Source organism: Triturus cristatus, chromosome 7 (assembly GCF_964204655.1).
Source record: "Triturus cristatus chromosome 7, aTriCri1.1, whole genome shotgun sequence".
Lineage (NCBI taxonomy): Eukaryota > Metazoa > Chordata > Amphibia > Caudata > Salamandridae > Triturus > Triturus cristatus.
The window spans coordinates 634,525,099-634,552,024 of record NC_140590.1 but is presented as its reverse complement, the minus strand read 5'-3'; the positions used below and the strand labels follow the sequence as shown (position 1 = coordinate 634,552,024).

At 48.4% G+C, this 26,926-nt stretch overlaps 1 protein-coding gene across 5 annotated transcripts in view; it reads left to right on the top strand.

The window, feature by feature from the left end:
- Nucleotides 1-26,926, top strand: part of BPTF (bromodomain PHD finger transcription factor) — a 1,440,172-nt gene that overhangs the window by 944,385 nt on the left and 468,861 nt on the right. For all 5 annotated transcript variants that reach the window (XM_085617259.1, XM_085617261.1, XM_085617262.1 and 2 more), the window contains exon 21: nucleotides 1,417-1,543. In XM_085617259.1, coding sequence (XP_085473385.1) covers nucleotides 1,417-1,543 — 127 coding nt within the window. The remainder of the gene's footprint in view (nucleotides 1-1,416; nucleotides 1,544-26,926) is intronic.

The following is a 26,926-nucleotide window of genomic DNA, read 5'->3' as shown; positions in this document are numbered from 1 at the left end:
TCCATGTATTTCACATTTTTACACATTTAAAAAAAGACAATATTTCTTGCTTGCTCTGGTATTTTGAGCTTATTGGGCCTCAAAATGACGTTCCATGTCTCGGACTTTGTTACTGAAAGTGGGCAAGTTTTATAGCCCTGCGTTTAGCAGTATTTATTGGCCAGTAGAATTCTGGGGCCAATAGGAGTATCTAGTGACACATTTTCGTATGTGTTTGAGGCATGTGTGCTGTTGATGCACATGCTTTGCTTGCTCCTGCCATTTGGTGTTGGGACAGGGGATTTGCAGGTTGTTTTTCTTCAAGGAATATAGATATATATATTGATGGAGAGATAGATATCTTTGTCTATATATGCATTTGACTGATTGTGGATGCTACAAATTGTCCACGCTAAATTAGTCATGACAAGGGGGTTTTGTTCATCTTTCTTTCTGGGGATGGGTTCTGCAAGTCCTATTAGGAATCAAGCAGAACAGCTCTATATATGATTCTTTATTGTCAGAAACAATATAGATTTTATGACTTCTTCATGCATTTGCCCCCTTTTGGTCATCTAGTCTTCTTTACCCTTTTTTTAATGGTAAAGGGTTGTCTTTTGACAGTACATTCTTTATGTTGCTTTTCTTTATAATGCTCTATGACAGAGGTCCTAGTTTCTCTTAAGCTCTTGTTTTACTATTCCCACCTACACTTGGTCAGTCATTAGTTGACGGGCTAGTTCTCTTTGAGAACATTTGTGGGATTAGTTTGCAGACCCTCACCCACTGGGGTATAGCTATGGTATTTAATTCTAAGTTAAGGAATCTGTGGCTGGATATTTCTATACAATGGAAAAGTTACTTACCTTTGGTAACGCTATATCTGGTAGAGACGCAGTCTAGCCGCAGATTCCTTAATACCCCACCTATCCTCGCCGCTCTGCGAAGAGCTTTTAAGGTAGGGATTATACCCTTTCAGGTTGGCATCGCACAGTGCCATTGAGCCATTCTGAAAATATCAGTGGCACTTTCATGCACAATGACAGACTAAGAAACGTTCAAGGGTTGCAGACTTGCAGGTTTGCTATACCCAATAAATGGTCCTTCTGATGGAACAAGTAACCCTGCTGAACTTAGAGACAAATTTAACTATATGTTTTCAAGGTAAAGCCTAAGAAATTAGCAGAAAATTGCATTTCTAGAGTCTGTAAGCTTTCAACACTTTTGATGCATGTAGCGATATGGGCACATGATTTACTGATGAATGTCATTTAATTACGGTCTTAATATAGAAATGAATAATGTAGCAGTTTTTGTAAACACTACATTGTCCCTAATATTAATCTGTTGTGTTTTCCTTCTCATGCCTTTTGACATAGCCTGTGTTTTAAATATAATTTAGCATAACAGTTGTGCACTTGCTCTGCTTCTTTGTAGGTTATAACTGCAGGAGCTCAGTTGCGCCCTAGTGTGACTGTGATAAGGGCCCCAGTTCAGCCATCCCCATTGGGAAAGACAATCATCAGAACTCCTTTAATGATGCAACAGAATATTCTTCCTGCTGGTATGTTCATTTCAGATAATATTTTCAGTCTGTTTTTTGTCATTTTTCATAGCCTTGGCAATTACTGTTGTATTTTGCTTACATGTTCCTAGTAGAATATTTGGGAAACAATCCTCTTCGAATTGATCATATATGTAAAACTGGGACATAGCATCGACATAGGCTTGGTGCAGAGTAAAGAGACTTGACAAGACAATAGGAACAGGCTTTCCTATTGCAGCGAGCACTCGGTTACCAACTGCTGGAAAATGGAATACATAGCATGGGACGACACCTTGTGGCCCCCGCCCTCAGAAACCCACCTACCCCGACAGACTATGTACGCAACCTCTGCATCATACTGAATTAATCCCTCACTATGAATCGCCAGATCAACGCAGTCTCCTCCGCATGCTTCCACACCCTCCGCATACTACAGAAAATATTCAAATGGGTACCCTCCAACTCCAGAAAATGGTTACTCACTCCCTCATCACCACCAAACTGGACTACAGCAACGCCCTGTATGCTGGAATCAACATAAACTCCTTTGCAAACTCCAGACCGTCCAGAACACCACAGCCAGACTAATCCTCGATATCCCACGGCAAAACAACATCACCCAACACCTCTGCGACCTCCCCTGGCTCCCCATCGAAAGAAGAATAACTTTCAAGCTGCTCAGTCCCGCCTACAAGGCCCTCCACAACTTTGGACCACAATACCTCAACTACTGCCTCTCCTTCCATGCCCCCAAGAGAAACCTCAGCTCAGCCGACCACTCCTTAGCCACCGTCCCACGCTTCTACAGGAACAGAGCGGGTGGAAGGTCCTTCTCCTACCTCGCATCCAAGACCTGGAACAATCTTCCCTTTCACCTCCGACGTAGCCCGACACTGGACCAATTCAGGTAAGATGTCAAGACCTGGCTCTTCAAATGACCCTACTGAGCTGCACACTAACACCCTCCCCAACACACACCTCGTCCTCCCTCCAGCGCCTTGAGACCCTAATGGGTGAGTAGTGCGCTGTATAAACCACTTAATGATTAATTGATAGTTTAAAGGTAGCTTTGACTCTAACCTGGCTGTCCAGCCACCCACTCACACCTTGTCTTGAACACTCTTATAAATGTCTCCTACTAGGCAGCATTCTCCTTGCCTCACACCTCCCCTCCCTATAATCTATACTTTTACTGTAGTTATTGCTGGTAGTATTTGAGAGTTTTAGCTTGTTTCTTCACAGACTTGAGCTTTGTACATATGTTAGCTGACAGACAAAAACATGCCTACATCTGGATCATTCTGACTGAAGTATGTATTTGGAGGAGATAACAATAATGTTCCCTATTCTGTTAGGCTGACATGATCATCTTAATTAGTTGATAAAATCTTTTTCTGCACTGATGCAGTCATTCAATAGATTAGATTAGATCACATCCAGGCATGGAGGCTGGACCAGTGGCAGAAAAGGCAGCAGTCCGTTGGTTCCTTTTAATATTTTTTGACATGCAGCTAATAACTATGCACAGAAAGTTGATTCAGATCAAATTTGAAAGCACATAAGGACCACAAACCTTTAAAAACTGTTCATTGTCCTGCCTACGAAAGTAGTGAAGATGTTATTGTCTTACAATTTTCTCTGGAATTAAAAGTGAGGTTTCCTCAATAAACACCTTTAACCACCGCTACAGTCCTTTCTATTCAATTTCTGATGACTGCTGTACAGCTCCCGCCATACACTGTTAAGCCCCTGACATCCAAGTACCAGGCTTCAACTCCTGTTTCTACAGAAAACTTCCAGTCCCACCATTGTGCCTGTCCTGAACCTTATTGGTAGTTTACCCAGCAGATGCTCAGATTGTGGGATACTTCCAAGGATCTGTTCATTAGGCCTTTTCATTTCAAGAGACTGTATTTCAAGCACCTGGACATTGATCTGTATGCTGGTACTAGAGGCTTTGAAAACCTGCATGTATTGGGCAATACCATTAGTGGCTTGATAGGTATTGTGAAGTTGAAGGTCGGACACCCCCACTGATTAACAAGCATTGAGATAGCCAATAGGTCTCGCCTTTGGGACCTTATTAGTGTTTAGCCATGCAACAGTTGATGTTGTTGCAGCAAGGATATTGTGCTGGATAACTAAACACTTATAAGGTCCCAAAGGCGAGACCTATTGGCTATGCCAGTGCTTGTAATAAATGTTTTCTTATTTTCTTTTTCATGGACACGGAGGTAATATTTAGTTCTGTGAAATAGAAGTGCAACAGTGGCTTCATTTTTTCTTGAATGTTCAGTTTAACAATCTAGCAATCTAGTTTTTCAAAATCATAGACCTGCATTGCAGCATTCAGGTGCAGAGAAAATCCCTTTAAGTAGTGAAGTTAAAGGTAATAATGCATCTTGATAGGCTTAAATTAAAGGTAGAGAGTAAACAGGCATTTGCAAAGCCAATAGGTCTTGCGTAGGCGAGAGATTTGGCAATGTGTTTTTGCAATGTTGTACACCAGTGTAGCAGCTATTCAGCAAAGCTAAATGTTAGTGGCATCGGGTGAAGTGCGGTGGAGTGGGGTAGATTGGGGTAGAGTGGAGTGGGGTAGATTGGGATAGAGTGGAGTGGGGTAGATTAGGATAGAGTGGAGGAGCATAGAGTAGACAGGCATAGAGTGGAGTGGCATGTCATAGAGAGCAGTGACATTTGGTGGCGTGTCATAGAATTGAATGGAATGGAGTGGTGTGGTGTAGTGTGGAGTGGCATGGCATAGAGTGGAGGGGCATAGAATGGCATGTGTTCTATAGTGGAGTGATGTGGACTGTTGTAGTGTGGAATATGCTTGGTGCCGTACTGCACTGCAATTAGTCAACACATTTTCAATTGAAATGACCATTCCATTTGCACAAACGTACAGTTATTTATTGCATTCAATATATATTGTAATGATTTCAACTAATTGAACAATAAAGTTTCTTTGACGTAGTTTTACTGCGCACAAACAATAATTTGTAGAATTGTCATCACCCAGTGTATTGATGTGCTTTGATCGTATTCAAATATGTTTCCACCACAGTTCAGAATTAAACACACAAAAAACTACATTTTTGCTTTCCTAATTGTGATATAATCTGAAATATGAGCACAGTTCATTTCTGTTGTGTGCTGGAAAAAAGCCTTTAGTTTCCCAGCAAGATTGTTACTTTAATTCCCTCAGTAGACAGAGCCTGACGTTTGACCTCTGTCTTTGAATGCACAGCAAATGTGACAAGATAAGCACACGATGTAAAGGCCTGTTTACAGAAAAAGAGCACTCAGAAGGATACAGCTGTAAACAAGCAGTGCTCCACTGGACGAATTCAAGATGGATAGTATAAAACAAATAAAGCTAGCAAATCAAAAGCAAGCAAATGTGGGTTGCAAACCACAAAGCCAATGGTTAGCAGTGGGAGAAATGCATTCCCAGGGAAACTTTTAGAATGCCCACAAGAAGCCGTTAGCTAACCAAACTTAGGCTTCGACCTAAAAGAGCCTATACCTATAATCAATCAATTAAATTGGATTTGTAAAGCGCTGCTTGTTACCCGAGAGGTTTTCAGACTCTGACTGAAGGTGTATAAGAAACTGGGATGCTCCAGTTCTCAGAGTGCATTGTTTTGGCAGTTGCTTCCCAGAGACAGGTTTTTTCCGGCTTGTGAGAGAAGGATCTCCGAACACTTCTGAGGTTTCCTGCCTCAAAATCTTTTTTCTGGTGGATACATCTAATTTCTGATTCCTCACCTTGTGAATACCCACAGGTGCTGCTACACATCGGAGCTGTCCCAGGTGTGACATTGTTACCCCTACATAGTCGCCAACTCCGCACACTGACGTCAGTTCCTTTCTTCTCATGCTTTCCAGCATCGGTCTGGAGCTTACTCTCAATAATTCCATCAGGCTTGACAGACAATAACTTCAATTTTTCTAATATTCAAGGATCATATCTTCCCCCAAAAACAACAGGGTATAAACCTAGTAAGGATCCTCTTAAACAAATATCAGTGACCGACCTCATTGAGGTCTGTCTCTGGTGTTGAGGCTTATCGCAAGACTTGGCATTGTGTGACAAATGCCCTCGGATTAAACTAAAGGCCATGTGGGATTGTGAGACCAAACACTCTCACAGAACATGGGAAAAAGCTTGAAAGACCCGGTTCCTCACTAAGTCAAGGATGCCTACACGAACATGGGTCCCCCTTGTCCTGCCATGAGGAGGCTCCAGGGTATTGTCAAGTCGTGGACTTGGTCTCTGACATTGAACCAATGCCGTGCCTAATAATGATGCAGCCAGAGTTCTCTGGTCCATTTGGCGACACTGCAGCAAATGCAGACCTTTAGAGAGGCCATGCTGTGGTTGTTCAGTGCCCTACTAGATCCCTCTGGAATGCCTTAGGATCCGCAGGGACCTCCAGTCCGTCCATCTCCAGCAGGTCTGTCCCAGATGCCGACTGTCCCCCTTTATCCCATTTTGGGCTCAAACCCAACTCCATGGCCATTGCCAAGCCCAATACCCCTTATGGCGCCACGATTTACACCACAGCCCAAGCATCAACGCTGGCACTGAAATCGAAAGAAGGGGAGCTCCCTTTGGGAGGGTGGGGATTGACATTGTTGGTACCCTTGACTCACAGACAACCTCTGGGAGCAGGTTTATCTTGGTATCGACCATGCCAACAGATACCCAGAAGTTCTCCAGTATTTAGGGTGTCTTTCATAGATTCACATGCCTGAATCATTCCCTGTCGTCGGAATGGGAGTCCCAAGGTACATAAAGAAATGATTATGAATATAATAACCAAAAAACCTTGGTAACACAAAACCAGGAAGTAAAGTAGCCCTAAGCTACAAGAAAAAACTTCCACACTTATGACTATCATAGTCATTATGTACAGTCCAAACTGCAGCCAGTCAGGTGACAGCACCCACCAGAATGTTCTCCTCAGAGGCTCAGGCTCTCAGATTTTCTACCGCACGTCGTGTGAAGGGAGTCTCCCTGAGCCCTGCTCAGTACTTCAGTTTTTTCTGGATTTTTGCTTCTCTTCAAAATGTCATCTTCCAAGAGATCTCTCTTTAGGCCTTGTGAATCTTGTGGGAAGCTCCGGCTATTTTCAGAAGACCCCCACAAGAAGTGCTTTTACTGCCTTTATCCGGATCATGAGGTGAGAGATTGTAAGATCTGCAGGACCTTCCCCTCAGAAAACCCTCAGAGATAGAGAAGCGCGCCTACTTCTGTGGCTACAGAAGATCAAGGAAAAGGATAACCCCTTATCTGAGGTGGGAAGTGTGGCCTCTGGTTCATCTATGTCCTCTAGAAAGAGGATGGCTGAGGAAGATGTATCATCTCCGGGCTATGGTGTTGAGAAAAGTTCAGCCTGCTAAGGGCTCTGGCTTGCCTTCTACTTCCTCTTCAAAAAAGGTTTCGCCACCTTCAAAGTCTAAGCCTGTTACGCCTGTAAAGTCTGGAAAGTCTCTGGCATCAAAAAGACTTTCTGAGAAAGATTTACCTCAGCAAAAAGCTCCGTTGTCGACGGCTCCTTCGTCGAAGATTATCATCGTCGACGCTACTCCTACGTCGACGGTTACCTTCTCGTCGTCGAGACTCAAGATGTTCATGGCTTCTTCTCCATCGACGCTGGTTTCTGTTGCTGTTCGACCCATCTCGTCGACAAAGGAGATTTCATTTCTCGTAAGCGCTCCGTCGACGGCAAAGGTTAAGAAGATCTCGTCGACCAATCCCGCGTCGACCACCACTTTGTCGACGAAAACTTCCTTGTCGACGAAGACTGACACGTCGTCGACGGCTGCCTCGTCGGCGAAGAATGCCTCGTTGTCGACGACCTCCTCGTCGACGAAGATTGCCTCGTCGACGAAAACAGCTGCCTCGTCTACAATCACTTTCCTGACGCCAGCTCCATCGACGACGATCTCGTCGACGGCACACTCGTCGACGCCTCTTTTGTTTTCTTGCACAGACTTGCAAGTTTGGTCTGCAACATCGGCTACTGCCTCTTCCGCCCTGCCTACAACGGCGGCTTCTTTGCTATAACATCGTGGCTCCTCATTGGAAGCTATTTCCCCATTGAAGTTGCCTGAGCAATTGCTGGATTCTGAGGAGGAAAAAGAAGAAGAATCTGGAGAGGATGACCGATTCCGCACGGCTAGGAGTCCGTCGGAATTGTTTATAAAGTATCAAGACGACGACCAGGATGAAGAACCTTTTCCTGAGCCTGAAGCTCCAGCTCCTGTCACGGTTCCCACAGAGCAAATGCCTTTGGCCTTGCTTAATAATTTACAATATATGTTGCAAGACTATTATCGTCGTTTTCCTCCTTCTGAATCGGCGGAGTCTATTCCATCAACGCCCATGCCAATTGTTCCTTCTATCTTCTTTAGGATCTCCTAGACCACCTTCTCCAGTACCATCTCATCATTCCCATGATGCTAATCCCACGGACGATGACAGGGAAGAGGGAGAAGTGGATGATCAGTCTGTTCTTTCGGAGTGGGACGAATACCAAATTCAAACTCCATCACCGTCAGCTCCAGCTCCCGTTCACTCTCCTCCTATAGACATCAGTGGTTTTCATCTCCTTATGGAGAGGGCGACAAAAAGGTTTCTCATACCTATGGAGACAAAGAAAGATGATTGCTTTCTTTATGATTTTAAAGATCAACCATGAAGGCAGATAAGGACAACTACAATTACCATCATAGATTTCATCTGGAAGGAAGGGTTGAAGATCATGGCAGCACCGAATTCTCTTCCTGCAGTCTTGCCTCGGTTAGACAAAAAATATAAGGCACCAAGTAATTCACCTGCATGCCTCATCGGTCAGCCAAAAGCTGACTCTGTCATCGCCCCAGCGGCGCAGAGACGGGCCAGGAACCCCTCTTCGCCTATAACAGCTCTGCCAGCAGACGGCTGGATTCGATTGGAAAGAAGGTTTTCACTATCGCTGCGACGACTGTCCGTGCTGCAAATTCCCTAGCCATATTAGGGAGATATGATAGGCAGATGTGGTCAGACATCTCCCCCTACATTAACATGCTGCCAGAACCATCCGAGGCCTTGAAGATTTTACAGGAAGGAGAGTGTACCTCTGCGGAAATCATTGACGCAGCCGTGGATGTTGCATCCACAGGATTCAGACAGTTAGCGGGTGCAGCAGTACTGAGGAGACTAGTTTGGCTGAAATCTACATCTTTTCGCCAAGAGGTCCAAACCAAAATTATTGACATGCCGTTTGATGGGGAGTCGCTATTCGGCCAACATGTCAATGAGGCCCTTCAGGCTATTAAAAAAGACACAGTGACGGCGAGATCTCTTGGTAGCCTTCAATTTCGGAAGTCGTCCTTTCATAGTGCTAAAGGACGTGGATCCTTTTCCAATAGGGGAGGTTACAATCAAAGATCATATCAAACCTATCAAGGTAATCAAAGATTTCAACCCTGCAGGCAGCAGTCATACGGACAGCGAGGTAACTCCTACTTGCTATCAAGAAGGAAGCCCTCCTATCGTGGACGGGATTCAAATAAAAAACAATGAGATCCGCCACCTGCCACCATTTCTGCTATTTCCCCAGTCAAAAGTTGAAGGAAAAATATCCCACTGCTACTCGAACTTGTCCGCAATTACAACAGACAAGTGGGTTCTGGATATAGTGACCAGAGGCCATGCTCTGGAGTTCATAAAGATTCCCCCAAATTGTCCTCCCAAAGGACCACCTACTGCTCATCTCAAGGAGCTTTTTTCCCAAATAAATCTGATGATTCGAAAAGGAGCAATCGAAAAGGTTCCTCCTTTACAAAGAGGAACAGGATTTTATTTGAGATTTTCCATGATACTAAAAAAGTCGGGAGAATGGCGCCCCATTCTCGACCTTCGCGCCCTCAACAAATATCTGAAAAAGTTATCTTTCCGAATGTTAACACTTCAAGAAATCCTCCAATTGCTTTCAGCGGGGGATCACATGGCCACCCTCGACCTCCAAGACGCTTATTTTCATGTACCAATCCTACCCAGACACAGAAATTTTTTCGGTTCAGAGTGGCTGGCAGAGACTTTCAATTCAGAGTCCTTTCGTTTGGTCTATGATCAGCACCCCGTGTATTTACAAAGGTCCTAGCACCGGTGACCGCACACCTTCGTGTGCAAGGAATTCAAATTTTCCCATACTTGGACGACTGCCTTATCAAGGCGAATTCTTTTCAAACCACAAACGAACATGTTCAGAAGTGTCTGTTACTGTTCCAATTGCTGGGTCTCTCCATAAATTTTGAAAAATCTCATCTGACTCCATCACAGAGAAAGACCTTTCTGGGAGCCACACTGGACACTCGGCTGACTCAGGCCTTCGTCTCAAAAGAAAGACAACTCAAGATCTGCAAACTAGCTCGCTTATTGCTATCAAAAGAGTGCATTTCAGTCCGTTTGTACAAGTCTTTCCTAGGGATGATTTCTTCCTGCATCCCTCTGATACCCAACTGCCGTTACAGAATGAGACTATTGCAAGAAGAACTCAACCTTCAATGGTTACAGATTTCGGGGTCTTTCGACAACATCGTTCGCATCACTCCTCGGATGCGTGGAGCCTTTCTTTGGTGGAGTCAAATAAAGAACGTAAGGGAAGGATGTGCATTCCTGGTCGAACTACCGGATTTCACTATAACCACAGATGCTTCCCTCGAGGGATGGGGGCGCACCTTCAAGGGATGACGGTCAACGGCAAATGGAACTTCCAGCAAAAGAAGTGGCATATCTACCTTCTGGAGTTGTGAGCCATTTTCTTGGCTCTGAAGTCATTTTGAACCATCATTCGGGGAGCCGCAGTACTAATTTGAACGGACAATACTACAAGTATGCATTACTTGAACTAGCAGGGAGGGACGAAGTCAGCCCTACTATCTCAACAAGCTCAAGAGATTTGGGACTGGGCGATTTGTCACAAGATCAGCCTTTCAGCCATTCATGTTCCAGGAGTTGCCAATGTTCTAGCGGATTCCCTCAGCAGGTCAACAATATCCAATCATGAGTGGGAGCTACATCAACCAACCTTAAACAGAGTCTTTCGAGAGTGGGGGAACCCCGATCTAGACCTGTTTGTGACCAGCCAGAACCGCAAATGCCCATCCTTTGCAAATTGGGTTCCCCATAACGACTCATGCGGGAATGCGTTTTGGATGAACTGGTCGCAGATATATGCCTACGCCTTTCCTCCGATTCCGTTGGTTCCACGAGTTCTCCATAAGATCAAGAAACAACCTTGACGCATGATATTCATTGCTCCCAGATGGCCTCGCCAATACTGGTTCACCGAACTTCTCCTCCTCTCGGAGTGCGATCCCATTCAGTTTCAACCAATACCGAACCTTCTGTCCATCCAGAACGGACAAATCTGTCACCCGGACCCAGCATCTTTGAGATTAGCGGCATGGCTCCTCAACACCTTGAATTCGCACAACTAAATATTCCTGAGGACTGTCCGGAAGTTTTAGCTAATGCTCGAGCACCTGCTACTATTAAAACATACAAGCTAAAATGGGAGAGATTTTGCATGTGGTGTCAATCTGTCAATATACACCCGATTCATGCAAAACCAGAACAAATTTTACCGTTCTTTCTTCATTTGGCGATATCGGGCCTCTCCCATTCTACTTTGAAAGTGTTCTTGGCGGCGATTTCGAGATTTCAGCAGGATGGATCTAATTCTCTTCATTCAATATTCAGCAATTCTACAAGGGATTGCTTCGGATGTTTCCCCCTATTCGACGTCCACCTCCATCCTGGCATCTTAATGTAGTGCTTACACAATTTATGCGGCACCCCTTCGAACCTATTCATAAAGTGGACTTAAAGTTCCTTTCTTGGAAAGTTTCTTTGCTATTGGCTCTGACATCAACAATAAGAGTCAGTGACCTTCAAGTGTTAACTATTAATCCACCTTTTCTTCAATTTACCTCAAAATCAGTAGTGCTACACACTAATCCCAGCTTCATGCCAAAAGTTCCTGCGGACTTCCACCTTAATGAACCAATAATTTTAAAGACTTTCTTCCCAAATCCGCTGACCGCTTCGGAAAGGGCCTTGCATTCCCTTGACATCAGAAGATGTCTCAAGTTTTATTTACAACGGACAGCAACAATACGTAAATCAGACCAACTGTTTGTGGCCTATGGTAGATTACGTCAAGAACATTCTGTCTCCAAACCAACCATAGCTCGTTGGATTTCTGCTGCAATTTGTTTATGCCATGAACAGGCGGGAAGACCTTTGCAGGCAACCCCGAAAGCGCACTCTACGAGAGCAATTTCTTCATCTACCGCTCTCTTTGCTGGTGCGCCTCTTCATCAGATCTGCAGAGCGGTAGCCTGGTCCAACAGACACACTTTTACCAAGCACTACTGTTTGGAGGCCTCAAGCAATGCAGATGCATCAGTGGGACAAGCTGTTCTCCGCAATCTTTTCAAAAAAGGTGAGCCTCTGTTCTCCCTCCTCCACTATGCTCTTTTCAATAAGACGCTTATTCCATACTGTTTCTATGTCTTGAAATTGTTCTGCATATGTTGAACACAGATGTATTTATGTATGATTATAACATTTTGGTAATGTGTATGTACTATGGTACAAAGGGGCGTCTTATGAGCATTATGCTCTGTACTGCTATCTACTCTGATTCAGGCATGTGAATCTATAAAAGACACCCTAAATACTGGAGAAGAACAATAGTTACTTACCTGTAATCTGTGGTTCTCCAGTATTGGTGTCTTTCATAGATTCACATGCAACCCGCCCACCTCCCCTCAGAGGCTATTTAGGCTGTTATACTTTGGTTCACTCCTGTGCGAGAAAATCTGAGAGCCTGAGCCTCTGAGGAGAACATTCTGGTGGGTGCTGTCGCCTGATTGGCTGCAGTTTGGACTGTACATAATGACTATGATAGTCATAAGTGTGGAAGTTTTTTTCTTGTAGCTTAGGGCTACTGTACTTTCTGGTTTTATGTTACCAAGGTTTTTTCGTTATTATACGCATAATTATTGCTTTTTCATGTACCGTGGGACTCCGACGACGGGGAATGATTCAGGCATGTGAATCTATGAAAGACACCAATACTGGAGAGCCACAGATTACAGGTAAGTAACTATTGTTCCTCTTCCCCATAGTACAGCCACTGCTTCAGCCCTTCTTGGAATGTTCACCAGGGTTGGTTTCCCTAAGGAGGTCAAATCTGATGGGGGGGGGGGGGGGTGTACTAACTTTGTCAGCCTATCTAAAAGTGATGTGAGAGGAGTGTGGTGCGACTTAAAAGTTCACCACCCACTACCATTCCCAAGAAAATGGCCTTGTAGAAAGATTCAACAAGACCATAAAAGGCATGATGAGTTTGCCTGAAAAACTCATTAGGTGAGGGGGTATTCTTCTCCCATGTCTGTTTGCCTACAGGGAGGTTCCCCAAAAAGGAGTAGACTTCAGTCCCTTTGATCTACTCTTTGGACACCTTGTGAGGGGTCCCTTAAGTTTGGTAAGAGAGGGTTGGGAGATACCCCTCAAAGAGCCCAAGCCAGACATTATGGTCTATGTACTGGGCTTTCCCTTTAAAATGGCTTAATACATGAAAAGGGCAAACAAAAATGTTAAGGCCAGCCAGGAGCCTGTAAAACACTAGTATGACTAGAAGTCCTCAATGTTGGAGCCAGGACAGTGGTGTGGGTCTTGAGGCCTGTAGCACCCAGAGTACTTAAGGACAAGGGGACCGGGCCTTATCCTATCCTGGAGTAAAAGGGGAAACTCACCTATGTGGGAGACTTAGGATCTCCAAGGAGTCCCCACAAGGTCATCCATGTCAACATGGCCAAGTTACACCATGACAGGGCAGACATCACTATGCTCATGGTGACAAATTTGGGTGAGGGGGAAGGAAGTGGAGAGTTAGCCTCTCCCTGACCTACTGTCATCAAATGCCCAAGATGATGCAGTAGAAGTAGTTCTCTCCTCCACCCTTACAGACTAGCAACAAAGAAACTGCTCTCAGTTACTGAAGCAGTTTGCTGGACTGATCTTGTTGACCTCTGATCTGATAACTTGATGTACACATGATGTGGACACAGGTGACAGCTTGCCTGTCAAGAGTAAGATTTACATATTGTCAGACCAGGTCAAAGCTAGCATTAAGGTTGAAGTTGCCAAGATGCTAGAGTTGGGGGGTGATGGAGCCCTCTAGTAGTACTTAGGCCAAGGCAGTGATACTGATGCCCAAACCCTATGGTAAAGGAGGGAAACCTGACATGAGGTTCTACGTGGACTACAGAGGCCTAAATGCAGTCACCAAGAGCTGATGAGCTCATTCATAAGATGAGAGCTTCAAAATATCTGAGTACCTTTAAACCAACTTCAGGTTATTGGCAGATAGCCCTTACATTAGGAGCCAAGGAGAGGTCTTCTTTTTCTACTCCTGAACGCTACTTTTTCAAGTTAAAGTGATGCACTTTGGGTTGATAAATGGACCTTCCAGAGGTCTGTTAACAGAGTACTTTAAGGGTTGGAAAGTTCCAGTGCATCATATGTGGATGCTATTGCTGTATTCAGTTCCACCTGGAAGGATCACCTTGTCCACCTCAAAGAAGTGCTTCAGGGTCTTCAAAATGTAGGCCTGTCACGGCAAGTAAGTGCCGTATATGGCAATGCTCTGTTGTGTACTTGGGCCATCAAGTTGGTGGAGGCCATGTACTGCGTCTCTAACTCAATATCGAAAAAATTCTGACCTGAATGCTCCTAAGATCCAGACCCAAGTCAGAACATTTCTTGGCCTGACTGGGTACTATTGAAGGTTTGTCAAAGGTTGTGATACCATAGTGTCACCACTAACAGAACTCCCCTCTAAGAAGCAACCCAGAAAAAATATCTGGACTAACCAGTATCAAGTTTTCTTTTGGGACATTGTCATGAAATCTTTGTCCTGAGCACCTGTCCTGAAGGCACCTGATTTTAGCAAGGAGTTCATTGTGGACTTATGCTTCTGAACATAGGGATGGGGCAGTGTCACGTGTGAATAATTTGGGCCAGGATCATCCATTTACCTTCATCAGTAGGTGAGGATCATCCATTTACCTTCATCAGTAGGTGATTCCTCCCCCGAGAGCAGAGTTGGAGTGCTATTGAGAGGGAATCCCTTGCTTTGGTCTGGTCCCTGAAGAGGTTGAGACCCTACCTGTTGGAGACCCACTTCAGAGTTCAAACCGACCACAGGCCTCTGAGTTGGCTGATGCAGATGAGAGGAGAGAACCCCAAACTGTTGAGGTGGTCTATTTCCCTACAGTGAGTTACCAGAGGAATACAGACCTTGGACTGACCATGCCAATGCAGATGGCCTTCCCAGGTTCTTCACTTAGATGATAACTACTGGATAAGGGTTAGTTGCTTATCTTTCGTCTGGAGGGGCCATGTAAGGGAATGCCTCTTTTTGTATGGTCTTCCCCCAAAGTTTTGGACTGATCCTGCCGGTTTTCTGACTTTGAGAGTGTACTGGGGCCTGATAACCAGACCTTATTGCATTGCCCTGACCCCTAGTATGTGGTACCAGGGGCACCTAGTGCCTGTAAGTTAAAGTGTCCCCCGGGGACTGCAGCCCCTCTTGTGCCACCCTGAGCTGGACAAGGTAAAATGTGACTCCCAGCTTGCCTTTCAGACTGTTAGAGCAGTCAAAAACTGCTAACTCAACTTTGTCATTTCAAGCAATGGCAAGGCCCCAGATTCCCTTTCTTATATATATGTAAGCCACCTGCAGCATGGATATCGAGTCCTAAGGCAGGGTACAGCATATTAAAAATTACAACATGTGTTTGACATGTTTTGACAGTAAAAACCAACAACTGTCGATTTTACTGTGAGAGACTGGTGGCCCTGTTAGCGAGTACAGCGATACACGCTGGCAACTCGGCAGTTCTAACTTCTGAATGGGATTATGTAAGAAAGTGCCCTCTTTCTGCATGGTTGCCCCCACTTTTTGCTGATCTACTTTGAGTGTGCCCAGAGCCTATGTTCTTTCCCTAAAACTGCATTGAAGACCAAACCCAATTGGCGCACTCTGACCACAGGTCAATCCCTGGTAAATGGTACCACAGGTACCCAGGGCACTGCGACCAGGGAAGGCCTCTAAGGGCTGCAGCACTTATTGTGCCAACCTTAGAGACCCTGTACCTTTACACTCACACACTGCCTTTGCAGGCTGCGTATTTTGGTGCAGAACAAAGTGAAGAGTCGACATGGCACACGTCCCTGTGTGCCATGCCTATAACCCACTGCCCTATCATAGATCAGTTACCCCTCTAGCTGGGTGCACTATACCAGTGGTGAGGGTACAGGTGCATGAGCCCTGTACCCCTACAGTGTCAAAGTCAATTCTTAGACATTGTAAGTGCAGTGCTGCCATTAAGAGTATATGGTGCTGGGAGTTTGTCATTACAAACTCCACAGTACCATAATGGCTGCACTGAAAACTGAGAAGTTTGGTATCAAACTTTTCAGCACATTAAACCCACACTGATGTTAGTGTGGGATTTAATGCAAAATGCACACAGAGGGCATCTTAGAGATGGCCCCTGAAAAACGACCTAACACTAGTGTCCAGGCTGAGTGGCTGCTTTCACCATGTTTCTGGACCCCTGGGTCGAGAGCATGCTGCCCTCAGGGGCATGAAACAATGCACATCCTGGGACGAGGTGTTAAGCCTCCTCCCCCAGGATGGGCAGGGTTCACAAAGGGGCTAGCTTCAAAAGCATGCCGCCTTTGTGAGCTTCCCCAGACCTTTTGCTGATCCATGCAACTGGTCACTACCAGTTCTGATCCCCACTTTGGGCGGGAGAACCGGTGGGAAAACCAAGTGAGAAAGGGAGGTGTACCCACCTTTGCCAACCCCACCCCTCAGGTGGGGGAGGCGAGGTGAAGCACAACTCTCAGTTCCCACCATCTTGCAGATGGGGGGACCCACCCAACCAGAGTGTGGCATATGCCCCTCTCACACTGTAGGGTGGTATAATAGGGGGTGTACCCACCCCAGAGAAGGGACACATGACCCTACCTGTAACGCTCCTAATTCTAGTATTTAGGGACACCCCTAAACCTTGCCTCCTCAGACAAGAAACCACAAGAAGAAATGAAGGACCGAACAGCCGTGCCGAAGCTAAGAGGAGGACGCCCACTGACTTGGCCCCAGGCCTACCGGCCTGTCCCCACCTCAAACCTGCAGAAGCGAAACTCCGGTGTGTCCTGCAGCCAGCAACCTCAAGATCCCTGAGGACCCGCCCAGCCTTCCAAAGAAAAGACTTTATCTCCGTGAACACAGGATTTGTTCACCCACAGACTCCAGCGCGGCAAAATATACGAGTCTGCAGCACTCTGCACCCATCGCCCACAGCCCGAGTTCGAGTGGCACAACACCTCGAGGAGGTCTCCCTGGCGATCCTGACCCGAGATCCGGTAATCCCTGACCTGCCTCAAGCCTCCAGCCTACGCCTGCAGCCTCAATCAGAAGGTCCCCCAACGTGACCAGGAGCTGGTTAGAAGATCCGACCCTAAAAGACACGGCCGAGGGTGGCCCAACCTTCGCCTCCTTCTGGGCCGCAGCCGGCAGAGGGCTTCGGGCTCATCCCGTTCCCCCACGTAGGTGGTTGCCTCCGCGGATGTCGGGCCGCTCCGAAGTCAGTGCGGCTCCAGCTCTACTCCGGTCTCCGGTGCGGGGTGACTTGGAGGTCCCTTGCCTGTCGACGCCAGATGGCGCCGGTGTCCTGCCTCAAGCGGCGGACTCCACGGCTCCGCAGACGGGTCGTACAGCGGATTCGTCTTTGGACGCTGCTCCTTCTCCGGAGGCAGGCTGCATTTTGGTGTCGTCCTCCCCGGAGACTGGTCGCCGTGTGGTGTATTTTTCACCAGCGTCGATGGGTGACTCCCTGCCCTTTCTGTGGCAGGGGTATCCGTCGGAGGAGTGGCAGGTCCCTCATTCTTTGGCACCTCCTGACTTCCAGATCTGGCCCTTGCCCGCCCCGCTTGGCCTCGGGGACGGCCGCCTTAGTTTGCAGCCGTCACCCACAGAGGAGTTGCTTTCTCCACCGCGGGGCCCTACGGATGCGGGTGCGGCCTTCACTCACGCGTTGACCGCGGTTGTGATCATCCTACGCATGTGCGACCCGGTGGCTCACTCTCCGGCGGACCATCTGTTGGAGGTCCTCTACCAGGGCTCTGGTGGGAGGGAAATCTTGCTTCCCTTTGAAGGTGAGCTCCTTTCTGCCTTGACAGGGGCTTGGAGGCGACCTGTCTCCGGGGACCCGGTGCCTCCGCATCGGCACCTTCCGACGCCACGTGACCCAGCGTGCCTGTCCGTTCATCCCTCTCTGTGGACTGCTTTTCCCTCCCTACCACCCCTGTTGGCTCCGCCATCCAGAGAGGCCCGCTGGCTGGACACTTGGGGATGCAACATTTTCGCCTCGACCAGCGCGGCCCTGCTAGCCCTTAACACCTTGTGTGTGCTGGCTAGGGCCTCCTCCTGTTTGTGGGACTCGGCTGAGTCTCTGGGGTCTGCAGCGTCCCAGGAGTCTGCTGAGGTGGATTTGCAGCACCATGCGTTGGATGGCCGGGAGCTTGCGGTGTTTATTCTCCGCTCCGCTCTAGACGTCTGAGGTGCCTGGCCATGGCTTCCTCAGTCACTCTCCGTCGCCATGCTTGGTTTCGGGACGGCGTCTTCCCCGAAAATATTCGGGGGAGGCTCATTGATCTCCATTTGATGGCAGTCTGTTGTTTCATGCCCCGGCCGACTCTGCCATCCAGAGGCTCTTGGCAGGGCTCAGTCCTCCTCCGTCCCCTCCTCAGTGACTTCTGAGTTAGGGTATGCCTTTAGGTCTTCTTAGGCCGGCTCTTATGGTTCTGGAGTATGTTTTTCTGGCCGATTACTTCCTTCCTTGGGACTTTGGCATTGTTGGCTGCTGGACGGCCCCTTGTTGCTGTTGTTGTGTGTGAGTTCTGCAGGAGTTGTTGCGCAGACTTGGCCCTGAGATTGGGCCTTCTGCTTTGCTTGGGCTGCTGTCAAGCCTGTTGCGGGGATGTTTTTTTCCCCTGCGGAAGTTCTTCCAAAGAGGGTTCCCCTATATTGGGCCTTCACGTGCCCTATGTGGGGCTATGGTAGCTGTCATATGGCTTATGCTCTGCTGGAGGGTTCTGGTCGCCTTCGGATACCTGTTCTCCTTGGTGTTTTCCGTAGGTTCCTTTGCTCCCTGAGGTCGTGTGCGCGGCCACTCGTGGTGGTGGTTCGGGCCTCTCTTTCTCTCCCTGCTTCCGTTCTGCGGTCTAGGTTGTTCCTTACAAGGCGTTGCCTGCTTGGTCTTCCTGGGGCCTCGAGCTGTTCTTCTTGCTTCTGGCCTTGACTGCCGGCATTGTTCTGGCTAACAGGCTGCTCTCCATCTGGAGTGGGCTCGCCTTCTTCTCCCTAGTTTCCTTGGCCTCTCAGCCCTTGGTTCCTCTGCTGTGGATGTGCGAGCCTCTTTAGCCTTCTTTCCCTCCTACGTCCCCTTGGGGTCGGTGGGGTTCTGCTTGTGGGGGTTCCCTTGGCCTGGCAGGGGTGAGGTTCTACCTAGTCCACAGATCTGGTCCCCTGTGGGGCCCTCTGCTCTGCATTGGCTGGTGGGGTCCTTTCGCAGGTCCTCCTTCCCCGGGGGTATTGCTAGGGTATCTATTCTACGTGAAGGAATCTGCGGCTAGTAGTCTGTATCAGATGTACGAGTTACTTACTTTCGGTAACGATGTATCTGGTAGAGACGATTCTAGCCGCAGATTCCTTCACGGCCCACCCTTCCTCCCCTATTCTGCGAGGACCCTTGGGTTGGTCTTTGGTACTCGCCTCCCGGTGGGGGCTGTGTCTCCTGTGAGTGCCTTCCTTGTTCTTAACAGGTGACTCCGGCTGGGGGCGGTTCCTTCCTCCCTTGATTGTTTGGAGGCTAGGGTTTCAGTGCGCTGGTGCCCTTCTGCTCGGCTACTCCCGGTTTGGGGGGGGGGGAGGGGGTTGCTTCTATCCTTGTCCTCCCTCCCCTTCCTCCCTTCCATGGCTGTCCTCTGATTTGAGGGTCCTCTGGCCATGTCTTGCCCTTGTGGGTGGTTGCCCTCTAGGTTGGGGTGACTTGGTTGTTTGTTATCCCTGTCCGTCTTGGGACTGGTCGCCTTCCTTGTTCAGGATGAGGTGGGGTGGGCTTCCTCCGTGTGCCATGACTTATGCCTGTTCTTCCCTTCGGGGCACAGGGATAGGAGGTTGTCTATGTGCGGGCAGGGTGGCTGCGCATGTTTCTGCTTTTTCTTCTTTCCCTTCCTTTGGGGTCTGTAAATGTAAATGTGTATGTACTTGTATAGCGCACTGCCACCCCCAACAGGGGGTCTCCTGGCGCTTTTTACTCATACCACTGGGGAACCCTTCCTGGCCTTTCCCTGTGAAATGTCCACTCCTGGGCACCCCCATGGTGAATGAAGCCAGGCATCCCAAAGCTGCTGGGGCCGTGTGGTGTTGGTACTACCCTGGTGGTGGTGTTAGTCACCGCTTCTTTCCAACTTTTCTGCTCTTCCCACACTGTTCCCATGCTCCCACAGTTTATCTGGTGATTCCGCGTTGTGGTGCGGAAAAGTTCTCTGAAGAAAACTGACGTAGGCGCGCCGGAGCGGGTCTTATGTGACCTCGCTGACGTCACGTAGGCAGACGACGCCTGGGCGGAGTTGCGTGATTTCGCCCCGCCCCCGGTGCACAGGGATGCTGTGGCAAAAGTTTCCGGATCCAGTCTCACACCTAGGGATAATTCTACGTGAAGGAATCTGCGGCTAGAATAGTCTCTACCAGATACATCGTTACCGAAGGTAAGTAACTCGAACATCTGTAAAGTAATCTACTTGACATTTTATTGAAACGCTAATGCAAAGTATATGTACAATATTTCAAAGCATTGCATTACCAGTAGTTCTACTGTAATCAAACCAAACTATATATACAACTTCAATTCAAACTGTATTATAACTGCAATTCCAAACTGTATCATTACTGCAAAGTATAAATCACTTACCTGTGCCAGGCTTGCTTGGTTCTAGGAAATAAAATAACTAAAAGAATATTTTTTATACAAAACCAATTGGTCTGAAGTTCAGTCTTTGAGTGTGTATAATCATTTGCTGATTGAGTGTGTACAACAAATGCTTAACACTACCCTCTGATAAAGCCTTACTGCTCGCCCACACTACCACAAATAGAGAGTAAGTTGCTATCTACTTTTACCTCTGCCTACTTTTGGGGTTCCACTGGACTCTGTTCACACTATACCTCACTTTGATATAGTATATACAGAGCCAGCTTCCTACAGATTACCAAAGCTGGTAATTCAGGGTATGAAACAACTCGATACATTATGCCCAACTGCATGTCCAAGTCGAAATTAGTGTAACTTGTTGCCACATTCAACTTTTAGGAAGTTGCTATTTTGTTGCCTAAGTTTCCCAATGGCCATTTTCAGATGCTGGCCATGAGACAGCCGTTTTGCCCGCCTGGGGAGGCGTGGAAACCGCTCTCAGGGCAGGTGTCAATAGAGACATGCTGCTGTAGAAGATGTTGCCTCCCCCTGCTACATGGGGTGTTAACCCATAAGGGTTGATTCAAAGGGGCAGCAGCCTTTGAAGGGCAAATGGTGAAAACACTTGAGAGGGGGCTGCTCTTTTGTTGGAGTAAACAGGTTGGCATTCGGGGACAGATAGGGGGGTATCTTTGGCCAAACAGGTTTTTTCATGGGTGTGTAGCCACAAGGTGTCCACATCTATAGGGTCTGCTAACAAGCTCCACATACCAAGAGAGCTGTTCAGCCACATTCCACAGCTTTTCATCAGGCGGGAGGGATCCACTCAACCCAGTGGCTTGTGACCATGACCTCCCCTAGTGGCACTTTTCTGGGTATAAATGGAGCACCCCTGGCATCCAGAACTCCGATCGCGCTTGGACTGGAGAAGAGGACTCAAGGAGGACTGCCCTGCTGACCCTGGAACCGCCAAAGAAGCTGCTCCGAAGTTGGATTGCATCTGCTGCTCCTTGGGCTAGCGAAGGAAAGGACTGTGCGGGGCTGGGCACTGGTCATGTAGAAAGTGTCCACCAAGCCCAGCCAGAAGGCGATACTCCAGGAGTCAGTTAGCTCTCTTCCTTTTTGCAGCACAGGGCCACAAACGGTGAAGAAGCCTGCCTGGGCGAGATGGTAGCCCAGATCACCTGATCTTAGCCTCTCGTCGCATTGCAGCTGGGAGACTGAGACCTGACACTCAAAAGTTGCACCGGAGTCTATTAGACCCGGTAGAGACATTGGAGTGCAGTTTGGTCGCCCAGAAGGAGAATGATCGCAAAAAGAAGAAAACAGCTGATTTCATTTAGCCCGGTGATCAGTAGTCCAGTGGCGACTGGACTTTTGCTGACCAAAGAGGCCTTCAAGGGACTTCAGCCCCTGTGCCTAAAGTCGCCTCACCAGGACCCTGGATGGAGGAGTGGCCCTAGGAAGACTCCCCGCACATAGCATCTTCAGCAACCTTGAGCATCTTCAGCATCTTGTTCCCTAGCATCAGGAGCACTCCATAGAAGTCAATGGCAAAAGACCACTGCTGCTGGAACTAAAGACTGCTTTTCATGTTGGTGTAACTGTTTCTTCTGACCTTGCTGGTCCCTTTTACTGGATCCTCGCTGGAGTTTGTCACCCAAAATACTTTCAAGTATCCGCATTCCAGTTTGACTGAAGTTTCCTTGAAATGTTTGTGTCAAATTCGTTGAACTTACCAATGCTTGTTTGCAGTTCAGTGAAAAGTCTTGATTTGTTGTTTCTGGTGAAATCTTTGTCTTCTGAACTCTCCGGTGGATCTTTTTGGTGTCCATAAATTCATAAAAATATAAGCTTTTTTTTATAAATTGGTACCTGATTTCTTGAGTGTCATGTTTCCTTCTTTCTTAAATTATTTTTGGTGCTGTTTAAATGCTTTATACGTGATCCTTTGTTGAATCCTGACTGTCCAGGCTATCCAAGTTTGAGCAAAGTTTTGGCAAACTAAGCCTAACTGGTACTAAGAAGGGTTGGTAGCATATGAAACACCCTACCCCATTTCATCACACTCATCTCTTGCAACTTCCCCTCAGGGGTCACTGGAGTACTATTCAAATAAAGGTAGCCTTAGTCCCTAATACTCAGCAGAAGATTTGGGTGCCACACCCTATGGACGATCCTTGGGAGTACTATGACATGGGGCCCCAGGGAGACCCGGAACCAGACCCTGGCCACGCCCCTGTTAGAGCTTCCCCCACCGGGTAACACCACCGCATACCACGTCATCCAACGTGCAGCCACCTATCACAAGGTGGACATGTACATCACCCCAGAAGATGACTTCCTGGTGGAGACACACTCCAGAACTGAGCGTCTCTTCCAGTTTCCCTCTATGATAAAGTGAGTATGGTAAAATCGGCCCCCAGGTTTTTTTAGGGAGCCTGTAAAATCCTGGATGGTAACACCCAGGATTGAGAAAAAATGTAAGTCTGCACCATCTGATCCCCTCTGTGTCAGAGGTCCCGTCCATCCAGACTCCCTGGTCATTTCCACCGCTGTGAAGACACTGCTCTCCCCTCTTGAAAAGGATGATGCAGGTGGCAAGAGGGTAGCGATCGGTGCTGCCACCGTTGGTGCATCGCCAATTCTGTATGCCTCCTATCTCGCAGCAACAGGGTCCAATGGGAATATATGGAGGCCTTACTCCATCATCTCCCTGACTGATACTGAAAGAAAGGAGAAGAGATTGTGGAGGAAGGAAAAGCAATTATCCAACGCAAACTATTGTGTGCGCGTTTGATTCTGCTGACACACCTGCTGTAGGGAGGAACACCTCTGCGATTCTCCGCTTTCACTCATGGCTGCGTGTCTCCGGCTTCATGCCTGAGGTACATCATCATCTCATCAACCTGCCCTGCGATGGAGAACATGTGTTCAGTTGATGAGATGTTAGAAAAGGTAAAGGATGACACTGATACGGCTAAGACTATGAGTGCCCTTCAGGTTTCTTCAACCAGTGATTCCTTTAGGAGACAGCAGAGAAGGCCAGGTCCAAAGCCACTTCCCCTGAGGAAGGGAGGGTTTATACGCGGGGCACCATCGGGGTTAACAAATCCAGGGTTTGCGTTCTCCATCCAAAGGAGCTTCTTCCTCCAAACATTGATTTTCACCGCACCACTCCCCTGATCACATTACACCTGTTGGGAGAAAGCTCCAGGGAGTTCTTCCCTGTTGAGAGATCTGCACACACCGGTGGGGCTTTCTATACATCATTGAGTACGATTACTGTCTCGACCTCATTACAACCCCACCAAACCTCCCACCCCGCACATATAATCTCAGACCAGAACACCTTACCGTACTATAAGAGGTCCAGGTGCTCCTTCTCAAAGGGGCTATAGAGCCAGTGCTCCTCCAACACCGGAGCAAAGGTATCTACTCAATGTACTTGCTCATCCCCAATCAGGACGGTTCTCTGAGGCCAATCTTCAATCTCAAGCCTCTCAACAGATGCATGCTCTCTGAACATTTCTACATTGCTACCCTACAGGATGTCATCCCTCTGCTACAGCCAGGGCCAGCTTTAACACTGGTGGCACCCTGTGCAACAATGTTTATTGGCGCCCCCAATGACCACCTCTGCCACGGATTCCCTCACTAGCACCCGTCTAACAGTGCCCCTCAAGTCTCCATAACCACTGTCTCTCAGAATAATTTAGTTTTATAACACCACTCATACCAGTGTTAGGTGGCAGAGCACTTTACATCCCGCACACATTGCACAGAGACAATCATATGTGTGTAAATCAGTGTATGGGAAATGTTACATCAGACAGGACTTCAAGGTGTAATGTAGGAGTGACGTCATCGATACTGGTAGGCAATATAGTTTGAGTCCTTATTCTGGAAAAGCACAAATTCAGAATTTAAAACATATCATTGTTAGGGGTTCTCTTTAATAAGTCAAAGGTTGGTCGCACTCTGCTCGTCACACCAGCAAGTTGCCCCAAGGAACTGTGGTCAATGTAGGGGCGACGGCGAGTACGCCTATGCCACGGTGTATGTAGAAAAGTATGTGTCGCATTAGCCATCCCTGGACACGTGTTTCGAGGTAGTTGCCTCTCGTCAGCAGGGAGCAGGTCAGTGTAAAGGGGTGCCGCGTGGACTGCCAAAATGTAATTAAAACAGGTAAAGTACCTCTCATGGCGCGCAGGTGCAGGTCCAAGGCTCGTCAGCCCGTTGGCTCAAGGGAGCCGTAATAAATGAGTCAAAGGTTGGTCGCACTCTGCTCGTCACACCAGCAAGGGTTCTCTTTAATAAGAAGAATTGCTTTCTACCCATATGAACCCTTTTGGCAAGGTTGAGATAATGAAAGACTGGGCAAAAAAACATATAGCTCTAACATATACCTTGCAGTTTGCATGCAGCTCTTTGAAGACAGTTAATAGATCAATGTTCTATATTAGGATTTTGACTTCTAAACGACAAGTAACAAAAGGAACTCTTACAGAAGCTGGAACCCACTGACCTATTTAAATTATATGCACTGTGCTATCTGCATGGTACATGTTCTTAGCAGCAGGCATTTTAACCCGCTGCGCAACCTTAATATGAGTCAAAACCTCCACTAGACAAACTCTGGTCTCTTTGCAGGAAGACGATTAATCTCTGGAGTTATCTTAACATTTTAATTGATGCCTGAAAATTGCTGGAGGCAAGGCATAGCAGGTGCTTTTAAAATGTTAATATACTTGAAAAAATGACTCCCCTACCCCATGTCAGCACCCGATGCAGATGCACAATTGCACCAGCCTAGAGCCGGCCCTAGCTACAGCAAGGCGACATCTGATAGAGACTACTAGCCGCAGATTCCTTCACGTAGAATTATCCCCAGGCGTGAGACTGGATCCGGAAAAGTTTCTTGCCGAGCATCCCTGCGCGCCGGGGGGAACGGCATCAGGCGACTCCGCCCAGGCGTCGTCGCGTACGAGACGTCCGCTAGGCCACATAAGTCCCACTCCGGCGCGCCTACGTCAGTTTTTTCCTTGTCCGCGTGTAACGCGGATCCGGTTTGTGCTCTGGGCCTGTTTAGGCCTTTCCCTTACGCTCTTGCTGCGTGTGTGGGAACAGTGTGCGATTGCCTTCGGGCTTTAAGACTTGCACGTCGTGTGGCCACCTCATGTCGGCGATGGATCCTCACCCCATCTGTATGTGGTGTTTGGGGGAGCACCACGACTCCACTGATTTTGAGGCGTGCCAGCAGATGAAGCCGAAGTCCCGGCGGGAGCGCCGGATGAAACTTCTTTCGGCTCGTGTGTCCAGGTCGGTGGCGTCATCTTGCCCGGCCCCTGCGGAGTGTTCTCGGACCCGCGGATTCCCTCAACGACTTCGATCTTCTCCCAGGTCGTGGGAGCGCCGCTCCCCTATTGGTAAGTAACCTGCAGTTTGTCCCCGAGGGTTGGGTTCCGGCCTGTCGGGGGCGTGGGCCCTCCGCGGGTGGTGCAGCCCCGCGTGTCATCCCCTTATCCGCCATTTCCCGGCTTGGGGGCGACCAGAGCCCAGATGGAGACATATGCGGCGGCTTTGCAGGCCTTGCTGGCTTCTCCTCCTCCTCCTCCTCCCGGGACGTCAGCGGATCCCTTGCAGTGTGCGGGGCCCTCCGCGACGTCGCCGGCGCCGACTGGTTCGGATGCAGGCTCGGAGGATGTGGTGCTGTTGGGGTGCTGCCCTTCGGGGGTCCCTCCTTCGGACCATGTTGCCTCTGCTTCACCGCAAACTCCCGCGGGCGTCCCTGATTTGTCGCGGGAGGTTACCGGGTCTCACCCCGAGCCCCTCTCGGTCCTCAGGGCATGCGGCGGCCTTGTCCGAGGCAGAGGTGACGCCGCTGCGGTGCCGGCGGCTACTGGCCCTGGTGGCGCCACAGGGGTCGGCGGAGGGCCCATCTCGCCCTGTCATGAGTCGAGGCTGGCGGGGGACTTCTCGTCCCTCCCCGGGCCCTTCTCGTCCCTCCACGCCAGCAGCTGCCTCATAGGAGGTCAGGTCGGCGCCGTCCCTTCGCCACCCCTGCTCCTGCCCAGCTCTGGTCTCCTGCACCATGTGCTGTGTCGTAGGTCGCCCCAGCGTCTCCTCCGGCGCCGATCGACGACGGTGTCCTGCCTCAGGTTGCGGACTCTATGGCGCCAGGCCGACGTCGGGTCGTTGACTCGTCTTCGGACGCCTCCTCTTCTCCAGAGGTTCGGCGGTTGCTGGTGTCATCCTCGCCAGAGACGGGCCGACGTGTCGTGGCTT